Genomic DNA, 11,252 nt, shown 5'->3' on the forward strand with positions numbered 1-11,252 from the left:
TTCATGGAAGGCAACATGGCATTGACTCATTCGGTTATTATTTAATTAAGATGACAGAAGCCAGTAAAACGTAAAGATAGGACAAACATTGCTAATTAAAATACTAAAAGTAGACGCCTTGAATACCCAATGTCTGTACAAGCTATCTTTACAATGAAGCTAATTAACAATGATAAAGCTAAAAGTTATTGCCTTAACGTCCAACAAAACTAAAAACAAAAAACCGTGTATAAAATCATCATAACTCAAGAATTATACGCGTCTGTTCACAACATTGTTTAAAAGCTGCAAAAGAAAAGAAAATATCGCTTTATTATTCTTTAAAAGTTCTGGAATTAATTTACCTTATTCTCGGTAAGTATCTAGACTGTGAGAACCGGTCCGGTTTGCCTCCTATTACCCATAATGGAGACTTGCACTGCATTTTCTGTACCTAATGACATAATTGATTTCGTAGCAATTCAAAACTTTTTGCCGTAATAATAATAGTTGGTGGATATCTCTGGATATGTCGAGCTAAAGTTTGAAGCGTGAGAAATTGAAGACAATAACAGTTACATCACTTGATGACGAAATTTGCTTTGCCGGAGTTGACAAAAACATTCATGCAGTAGACGATTTGTGTTTTTCGTTTTACATAATATTGTAAACAACTTGTAGGGTAAGGAAGTTTTGTATTCCTGATCAACAAACTAGCCTTAGCCGGGCAGCCACTCAAGATAAAATGGAATCTTAAAATATCACGTTTTTATCCTTCGACACACGAAGATGTCCCAAAATAACAAGTATCAGGTATCTTTACTACCATAGTAAGCCCTGCAACTTAAACTTCCTATAATAAACTTAAGTGGGCACTTAAAACTTTGAATGACATAAAAGAGCAAAATATTTTCGGAAACAACAGAACGCCCTCATCGCGTGACAGTAAAAAGCTTAAGTTACATATCTGGGGACGTCGCGATCGCGTGGTGTCCTCACATCACACGACGTTGAAACGACACATGTTCCACCACATTTGGCCGTCAGTGTATACTTAGCTTTATAGACGTGACAGCCAAATGCTCTGACAAAACGACAACCCATCCGAACACTAGCTGACTAATCTGACACATAAAAGAACTTTATGTATGTCAATTAAATGATGAATGACACTACAAAGTGAATACTAATCGTTCAACAACGCTTTATCCAATTGATTTAATTCGGTGTGAAAGTAAATCATAAATTGATCAATAAAGCTCGGAGTTCTTACTCGATATTAACGTAGTGCGCGGCCGATGGCCCATTCTTTCGCCGGAGTGCGTTCACCCCTGCGCTTGCGATTAATTTGGCGCATCACTTTGTTTTCTAAACCACGTGCTCATAACTCCCGGCCACAGAATAACAAATACTATATCTTATACTATACTAGTTTCTAAACATAATCGATGAATCGGATATACTCGTAAATATCAGTATTAATACTTTAAACCATAAAATAACTTATGATGTACCGTTAAATAGGTTTTTAAGTCTGAATTATTTATTTGTGTTAAAACGAGTACGGTAGTAAACTGATGGCCAGTAAATCTCTATGAAGAATAGCAGATGTTGTATTAAACCTAGTTTGAAAGTTCCGACTAGTGTTTTCAAATGCGTACGTGCTCCTGAATGAAATGAGCTTCTTACAAAACAAGAACTAATACAAATTCGTTCAGAGCACCAGACGTATTCATAAGTCTTGTTACGTAGGTACAAGTTTCTCTAAAGAAATCCAATGATAATTCTCTCTTCATATTTTTTTGTTTGTTTAAAAGTAAAAATGATACAAATCTACTCTGTTTTTTATAAGAAGTAGGTAATTTTTGACACGTTTAGTATTAAGTATAAACGTGTTAACAGGACCCCTATTCCGCTATTTACAATTGCCTATGAATTAATGGAAATTGGATTAAAATAATGCTTTTCGTATCCTCCTAAACATTTTGCAAACAATAGTTGGAGATCGTTGTTTTGACAGTGAATTTTCCGCCGTATAGGTACTGAATTTAATGTCAAATTCAATAAAATTTGTATAATCATCCGCAATTGTAAATAGCAGTATTTAGGCCCAGGTCAAAAAATTACCCAAAATTGTTGTTGTTGTGGATTCTAATTGAAATGCGATCTGAGATTTCTCTACGAATTTTACTTACAATGTCGTTATTAACTTATTGCCGCCAGTCCATGTATATCGGAAGTTACGCAATCCCGTAAATATTTTCTACGCAAGGAATTTGTATCGTACGTAAATACCAGTTTTTGCGTAAAATCTAAATCAAATACTCAAGTTGCCACATTTCACTTTATTCCGGAAAACATTAGTTTGATTTATGACTGAGTATTAAATAAAATGAAATTAGAGCGCGCTTGTAGATTAAATATGATTTATATTTTATTGAATGGAATAGAGCTGTTTTGCATAACACTAAATAAATCATGATGTTAAGTGATCTCGGTAACTAAAGCATTATATAATCAATACGTAAATTATTTAGATCGTGATATGGGTACCTTAACTACCTTATATTATATGTACGTTTTAGGAATTGCGTGTGTTTTCACGATTGACGTATTTGGGTTCAAAAAGGCCATAGTCAATTAAAGCTTTCACATAGGTCTCACCTTTAATTTTGAATGAGAAATCATCAAATGACTCCTTCCGCTTTGAGTTGACCGAAAGCTACTCGTAGTGTCAGACTGACTAAAACCCACCGTAACAAAATAAACCATTAAACCTTTCCATATGGGATGTGCCCAGTATTGGGACGTATATAGGCTGTTACTATAATTCCTAAACATCAACATTTCCTATTCCAGAACTGCGCACATTCTCGCTAGCTCAACTGAACGAGATTTTCATGGAGTTGGAGGTTCTGATCCGCGAGTTTTCGGAGACCCTGATCGCGGAGCTGGCGCTGCGTGACGAGTTGGAGTACGAGAAGGAGCTGAAGAACACCTTCATATCACTCCTGCTCGCCGTACAGAACAAGAGGCGCCAGTACCACCTGGAGAAGAAGAAGAGGCCTCTACCGCCGCGTTCGCCTAACTTGAATAGCTCGCATTCTGAGCCAAAGGTACGAGATTTTTATGATTTTTGTTTCTGTAATTTTTTTCTTGTGTGAATATTAAATAAAACGAAACCTGGGTTTAATATCGAACTTGGCATAGAGTATAGATTTGTAATAAAAAAATATTAATATTCGATTGAGGCAAGTGGAATTTAAAAATTACTGTGAATTAAGTATTTGATAAATTAAATAAAATAAAAGCTTTCAAAACGTACCAATACGTAAGCGATCGGTGAAAGTTTTTCGACTGGATTGAGACACTTGACAGTGTACAAACTCTTATTAATTCAGCGCGAATTATGAATCATACCCAATCATTGAATCTGTAAAGGTTTTTTTCTTAATAATTTTCTATTTAATTGACACGTTTTGTGTATTGTTGGAATAAAGACTGATGACATAATAAAATTACGAGAAAATAGTGTCAATAATGTATTTGCTTTATAGCCGCAACAGAAATTGATCTATAATAATTTCAACTCTCAAGATTTTACGATTCTTGAGATGCAGCCTGGTGACGTATGGACGGACGTTCCGTTCTTACCATTGGGCCATAACCATAAAAATATTAACACACACAAACAACATTGACACACTGTACTTACTCACTCAAATACAATAAACTTTACCTTTTATGATGTTTTGTTTCAGTATCTGACTACAGTGATACCGTTCCACCTGGACAACGGCCCACCAGATAACCAATCTCTACAAGTGCTCATTAAGAGTAAGTATCAATTAATTTCATTATTGTTATAGCTATTTAAATACTTACTACTGAGTTGAAGTATTCGTGATTCTTACGAAGGATTATCAAGAAACTCAAAGAAAGTAGAGCATAGAACCCCTTTTTCTATATTTTTTTCAAGCATTTATTATGTACAATAATGCCGTATAGACCTAAATTAAGCGTCCAAAAGTTGCTCGGTCGGACAGAATAGGATAGTATGTTTTCAAACACTTGAAAGGGCATTATCGTAATATCGTATACATATTCACGGTCACGGTATCCAAAACTTTAAAAGTTGGTGTTTTAGGCTAAGGGCTTTTTAACGTTAACATGCATTAATATTAATGTAAACAGCACGCAAACGCATCTATTTACTTAACCAACCTCTTTGAATTCTGATCCTCAATTTTTTTCTTAAGTTTTTATATACTACCTTCTAATATCCATTGTCTAATAAGTGTCTTTGTTTTTGTAGTTCTGAAGGCAATCAACGAGGACAGTCCCACCGTGCCGACGCTGCTAACAGACTATATCCTGAAGGTCCTCTGTCCAACATAAACATTCGACGACTCTAGCCAATTGAATATATTCAACACATCCAACATTTCAACATTTCAACATTTGCACACTTCACTGTCTAACAATATTACTTAGGCCATATCATTGTCGACACAGATATTTACACTTAGAATAAATAGGTGTTGTTATCGATTAGAGCTGGGGAATAATAACCAAGACATAAACTAAAGAATTTAGGTCCAACAACTATTGTAGAGCAAGCGAGAGAGCGCTCTACGAACTATCGCTCTATCTCGCTTTAACAACTGCAAGTCTAACTTTAAGATATAGGTGTTGGCTTCAAGTTCTCTCTATTATGAATATAATTTATATTTGTAATGGAGAATAATATTCATGGATTGGTTAGTAATTTTTGGCGTAAAGGTGTGTTGAGATCGAATTATCACGTGACCAAACTGGAGACAACATATTATGAACATAAGGAGCCTGATCAAAGGCTGGAATAAATGTGTTATAATACATTCGAAATATAATTCGGATTAAGAATTTAAAAATTTAACTTTATTTGAGATTAAACTAAAAATGCAGTCGGTAAAAACTTGGACCATCCAAAAAAAAAATACGGGGCTTCGTTCTGGTCAGTTGTACTGACTTGCAAAACAATATATAATTAATTTAAATTATTTTACTGTCACCTTCCAAATAGCATTTATTCCAGCCATTGATCAAACCAACCAACTCGATAAACTCACAATCGATATATCAAAACACCTTTATCAGAATAGATTAAATTTATCAATAAAAATATTAATATTAAATATTCATCTCGTATATCCGTAAAAATAAACGAAAAAAAAATACACATTTTACACGACAATTGTCACCCTGTTATTATAATTTGCTGTTATTTTGAATTGATTATAATAAGTCCGTTTTAAGAAAATCCATTTGACAGGTCGAAAAATTGACGAAATAGTGAAGAGCAAAACGAACGATTCGAATTCATCAAAATTTCAACTAAAAAAGGTTTTTTTGTTACATTGGTCAATTTTATGAGCTGTCAAAAGATCCTTCCTAAAACGGACAAAGTATAATGTACTCTGTTGTTCTGTTGAATGTCCACGCCATAGCAATCTTCTTCACTAATTCCAAGTGTTAAATATATATTCAACTCTCTTTATTTGCATAAATGAACTGTGATATCATTAAGATAGTTTAATTAACGCTTCCTTTTAAGGTTTTACGTAACTATTTGTTATTTTAATTATCTCAAACATTAAAATATATATATTTATTTTAGATTATCATATTTCAACAATTGTCATCGGCAGAATGTGAATTCAAATGTAAATATTTTAAAAAATATATTGAAAAGTGGAATTGTCCTCTCAAAACTTTTAGCTAAATTTAAGGTATCTAGGTAACACGAAAGAGGCTTGTAAATAATTTAATATCAGCTTCTAGGACTCTTAGCTTAACTATTATTATAATTTAGACCTTAACTCATTTTTATTGAACATCGAATTTTGTTTCTTATTATTTTACTGTTATACGGTGTTGCCACAAAGTTTTGTTTGTAGACAGCTGTTATTAAGCTGCTTTTAACATTCAGCTTGTTCAGTGCTACCAACGACGATACTAAATATTTTTATCTTATTGACAAAATAAGGAAAAGGAGACTAATTGACTTTCGAATACGATACCGCAATTGCGACTGAATACTGAACTGAAATCGGCTCTAAAGGCTAAAAAATCAACATTTGTCTACATATAATTATTGTCAAAAAGAGAATCCGTCTTAAAACACAGCTCTGTAGCAACACCGATAGTGTTAAGATTACTAGCATTAGAGTGCCCGAAATAAACCAGCTAATTATGTTTATAGTAATTCCATTAATCATGAAAATTAATTATACATAACGTGTTAGAATTAAGTTGTATCTCTAGTCTCAACATTTAGTAGTCATACATTTGTTATTACTTTCCAAGACGGCGGGAGCTCGGATGTCCTTCAAAGTATAATAATATTGCATGATAAGTATGTAACTATTGTTGTAATTTTAAAAATACATTTTATTGTATGTAATTCGGTTTGCAAAATTATTTATGGCGATCGCTTCTGTCGCACGTTTGATCTACATTAGGGAATCAGCAATGTTGCGTAAAGTGTTGAATGAATGGACTGGACAAGGTACCCAATGGGCACAGCGCATTCAATACAATAGTCTTCTATTCTCCTTAAATATGACTATAAAATATTTAAATAATTTCCTTTCAATAAATGTTTACCTATTGATGTAAAATAATATACAATACCTATTGAATACTGTCTAATGAGGCGCAATAGATTACTATATCAGATATTTAAACGATTATAAATATTAATAAACGTTATCTTAAAAAAGATATAATCAATTAAATGTTGCCTATCACTGTCTGGCTTTCAAATTTGTTGTTTTTGTGAACGCATTGTAAGTACCTGGTCGAAATAAAGGAGCTTGAATGATGTCATGAGTTTTTTTTATTACTATTACACATACACTCTTATAATCATAAAAAAGTTGCACTTTGACAAGTCTGATCAAAAGACGAACAAAAATTCGTGAAAGATTCTAAAGCATATACAGATAACAGTTGAACTATTCACTTTGATAGATCAAGGGCACCAAAAAAATATACAAAAAAAAGAAAAAGAGAAATAGGTCCTGATATAGTTTACATGTGCTGGTGGATGAAGTTGTTGAAGCTGGTGACACGAGCGAAGGCGGAGGGGAAGCCGAGCTGGCAGCCCGCGCCGGCCACGAAGGAACTGACACCGATCTATAAATAAATAGTAATAGTCAAAAATTTGATGGATGGAGACATTATGACATAAAAAGACAGCAAAGTGTTAAGTCCAAACTCAGGCCATTAAGTGGCTTCCCAAGGCTTATGTTCTTGCAGAACCTATTTAGCAATCCATTTTATTATTCGGCCCTCCTCGTTCTGTGCACACTTAGCATAGGTACACAGGCCGCTTTCATGTCGACAACAATTTTTTTTTGTGTAACATAATACAGCCGCAAGAGTGCGGATATAAGAATTTGAAATATGCATAAGAAAAAAAATGTTTAATTAGGCTCCTTATAGGTCAGACCCAGGGTAGGACAAGCGCTCCAGCTTGCCCCAGTGTTTCTACGCCCATGTTTATCAATATTTTTCCCAGAATGTATCTGCATTCAGGATAATCCAGGTTATAAATTATTTGTGCATCAAATTTCATTCAGTTTCTCCAGTGATTTTGGCACCAAATAGTAACAAACATCCATCCAAACTTACAAACTTTCCCCTCTATAATTTTTTTTTATTAGTAGGATTCAGCATGAAACTTACAAGAACAGTGCGTCCGCCGCGGTTGAGTACGAGAGGTCCGCCGGAGTCTCCGCCGCAGATGCCGACGCCGCCGGCGCCGTTGGTGCAGATGGTGCTCTGGACCACGAAGTTGTTGCCGAACACGGCCTGGCACTGAGCCACGCTGATCACCTGCAGGGTCACGTGGCTCACTTCCGTCGAAGCACCGGCTTGAGCTGGACAACAAATAATTTGAATGGAGACTCTACGGAGAACACAAAATTTCCTTAAGCAAATGATCAAGTTGCCCCGAAAGCACAATTACTTTTTTGGACAACATTGTTAGTGCAACGTTTTGACCAGTATCTTGCCAACGACTGCTTCGTATGGCAAGTATTTATAAAAACTGATTGATTATCTACATTATTTCCTTGAAGAAGCAATTTTGGAATGCCTTTCTTCATCCCATGCTAGTATTTTTTAAGAGGTAATGAAGGGTTCCCATATCAAATGCAATGAAACATATATAGGGTAAAAAGACTACTAAAGGCTTGCCAAAATGTACTGAAAGTTTTTAAACCCATTTTGGGATTTGCACTTTTTTATGTTATGATGACACGCAAATTGTATTTTTGTTTGATAATATAGTATGAAACTTACCGTCGCTAGTCCTGCCAAAACCGGCAGCTACAGCCCAGTTGCCGACAAAGCTGTCCCACAGCTCCGACGAGTTAGGGAGGCTGATGGGCTGAATACTGCCTGGAAGTTACAAATACATCCATTAAAAATGCTCATTTATTTTAAATTCTAATTAATAAATCAATATACAACTCTGATTCATTCGTTGTCATATTGATAACAACTTACAGTTCTTCGAGAGTTATTCAGCCAATAGTCAAAAAAAAAAAATTGAATTTGATCACGAGTCCCTGCTTAATGAAAACAAAAAATTCTAGATATCAAGTCACGTGCAAATGTTAGGTACCTAATCATTAAAAACATATAAAGCTATCTGATGCTATCTCAAGCAATAAATCAATGCTGTAAGTCACTGATAACACAATCCGGTATCATTAAAAAATCAGGTAATTTAATATTTTTCTTATCCTCTGATTTATTTCGTTATCAACGTGAAGGAGTTCAAAAGCTGATTAACTTACCAGTGAAGAAAATGTTGTAGGGCAGGTAGATCATAGCGATGTCGTTGTTGAGGTTGGCGGGGAGATACTGGGGGTGCATGATGACGTTCGAGGTGGGGATGCGGGTTCCGCCGAAGAAGAGGAGCTTGGAGCCGAGGATGACGAGGAACTGTGTGGCCTGGTTGCGGCCGTCGGTCCAGCAGTGAGCTGCGGTCACCAGTCGGTTTTGAGACAGCAGGGTAGAGCCGCATACTGAGTTACCGGTGACACCAAGGAGAGAGATCAGCAGACCAGCCTGAAACACACCAAGTTACATTATTGCGTTGTACCTACTTAAAGGAAAACCAAGCAAAAACTTTTAATCTCCTTAGTCTGCGACTACTTCTTTTGAACTATGAAACAACTGGGCTACAAAGGCATAATCTCAACGGATAGGTAATATTCCTTACTACGATTGGGTAACAAATAGATCCTCAGGTAAACTTTTAGAAAAAAGCAATAAATGATTGAGTATTGAGTATTGAGTAAAAGCACGAAGTGTTCAGAATTCAATTAAGCTTTTTAAAGAAAGTTTTTGTCGGCTCTAGCTAATTATCTGATAATTATAAATTATTTAGACTTGATACCTATTTCTTTAGATTATTATTAAAAACAATAGAAAAAGTGATTATCTTATCAATACTTTTACGATTATTCTAAGACCCTATCGGCTGAACTATTTAAGAAATATAAAATTACACTGATAAGTGTGTCAGTACTCAAATTAATCTAAATTTAAAAAAAAAATACAAGAACCCCTATTAGCCTATAGCTATCACTAAACCATTTTTTGTTTGAACTACCACAATTAAAAAGTATCACTACCTATATTATATCCAAAAGCGTTATCCTTGGTTATGTCAGCCCATAATTCACTTATGAGTGTCTTACAAGAAGTTCTTGAAGTGAGAGTTTCTGTTGTAGAAGAGGGAGAGTACGTGGCGGATAACGGCATCTCTTATTCACAAGTCCTACACTGTCGACAGTCCAGAGGGTACCTACCACCAAGTCTTAAAGTCTTATTACTATGGTCGTGGACGCGTCACAGCGCAATACACTTCGTAGAGTCACTACTTTAAGACATGTCAGAAGGCCCCCTGATTCTTTATTTCCAGAGACCAAATCTAAAAACCGACAACAAGGATTTCTATAAGAGTTACTGTCCAATTTGAACACTGTCCGTTAATTTCAATATTTCGGCTACGGCTTAAGATAATGGCCACGCGTTATTGTGTTGTTTTGGTAGACAACTAAATCAATGGGTTTTCGAAATTTACATTGACTATGAGTAATTCATATATAATCCGTTTGCGGTATGTTACGAGTTGGTTTACGTTTTCTGGGTCGAAAACAAATTACATATGTCTAAGTGCAGATGATGACGAACCTCTAAAATGTATTAGGTATGCTTACTTACAAATCGAAGTTACGTCACTTGTTGGAAAGTCATGTCATTCCCCTACTTTTGAAGCTATCTACCTTTTTATGGCTATATAACACTGTATGGGCCGTCAGAACTCCAACGAGCGTTTCTCTACGGAGTTCTACCAAACAACATTGAGTCGTATAATTAAATGCAAAAAAAAACTTTTATACTCACGAAATAAGGATGAGAATTAGTGGGAGCCAACGCCCCACCTACAACTCTCTCTTCCTTGGCGCTCATCATCTCTTCCTCCGCGAGTCTGATCTTCTCCGCGGTGGGGATGCCGACCGCCTCATGGTATCCTACGTTCACGTCCACCAAGGCAGACGCCGACGCCACCAGCGCAAAACCTACCAACACTAAAGCCCTCATGTTTCTCTCAAATATGTTAGACAACGAACTGGCCATACCTACTTGACTTATATACCTGATGTCAATTAAATCAGATCTAATCACACCCAAGCCTCAGTGTTGATTGGTAGACATTCATATAGGTATTATACGATTACATTAATCAGGATGGGTAACTAATTTAACAACATTTATCAAGATAAGTTTCTTTTGTTGTTCAATAACAAAGTATTTGAAACACGACAAATTAATACTTACACACAACAAATCAGGAAAATAGTCCAAATTACTTTTTTTGCAATATGTTACAGCTTTTATACCTACTCTTAAAGCATGCAGTGAGACTGGGCGTCAGAGTTTTGGCTTTTTGTTTAGGGTTTGGAAAGAAAGGTAGGAAACGGGATTGTGTCAGACTCGACCGTCTGTCCGTCTCTGTTTGTATGTAGACTTGATTTTACTCATTTTACATGAACCATGCCAATTGAAATTATCACAGATAAAGTATTACTGAAGTATGAGGGCGGGTAACTTTTACTATCGGTCAAACGGTAGTGCATTCTACTAAACAAAAAGAAAATAAGCGCTTCAATGAGCACAGTCCGATGCAGTTCATAGTAAGGTGCACCTGG

The 11,252-nt window shown here is 35.5% G+C and overlaps 2 protein-coding genes across 2 annotated transcripts in view; one reads left to right on the top strand and one right to left on the bottom strand.

The window, feature by feature from the left end:
- The window catches only part of LOC113495675 (fasciculation and elongation protein zeta-2), a 32,782-nt gene extending 25,933 nt beyond the window's left edge, over nt 1–6,849 (top strand). Inside the window, exons 6-8 of the mRNA XM_026874540.1 lie at nt 2,839–3,095; nt 3,741–3,816; nt 4,295–6,849. Coding sequence (XP_026730341.1) covers nt 2,839–3,095; nt 3,741–3,816; nt 4,295–4,377 — 416 coding nt within the window. The 3' untranslated portion in view covers nt 4,378–6,849. The remainder of the gene's footprint in view (nt 1–2,838; nt 3,096–3,740; nt 3,817–4,294) is intronic.
- Nucleotides 6,842–10,701, bottom strand: LOC113495676 (collagenase-like). The gene is made up of 5 exons (XM_026874541.1): nt 10,447–10,701; nt 8,829–9,102; nt 8,329–8,427; nt 7,711–7,904; nt 6,842–7,158 (listed from the first exon to the last, which is right to left on the bottom strand). The coding sequence occupies exons 1-5, from the start codon at nt 10,678–10,680 to the stop codon at nt 7,054–7,056; spliced, it is 906 nt and encodes a 301-aa protein (XP_026730342.1). The 5' UTR covers nt 10,681–10,701; the 3' UTR covers nt 6,842–7,053.
- Nucleotides 10,702–11,252: the final 551 nt, after the last annotated feature.

This window comes from Trichoplusia ni, chromosome 7 (assembly GCF_003590095.1).
Source record: "Trichoplusia ni isolate ovarian cell line Hi5 chromosome 7, tn1, whole genome shotgun sequence".
In the NCBI taxonomy this organism is placed as follows: domain Eukaryota; kingdom Metazoa; phylum Arthropoda; class Insecta; order Lepidoptera; family Noctuidae; genus Trichoplusia; species Trichoplusia ni.

Excerpts from the sequence above, each read along its gene's own strand:
- LOC113495676 (XM_026874541.1), bottom strand. The coding sequence starts at position 10,680 with ATGGCCAGTTCGTTGTCTAACATATTTGAGAGAAACATGAGGGCTTTA. Across the intron at positions 8,428-8,828 it reads CTACAACATTTTCTTCACTG|GCAGTATTCAGCCCATCAGC; the intron begins GTAAGTTAATCA and ends TGTAACTTCCAG. Across the intron at positions 7,905-8,328 it reads TTTTGGCAGGACTAGCGACG|CTCAAGCCGGTGCTTCGACG; the intron begins GTAAGTTTCATA and ends TTTGTTGTCCAG.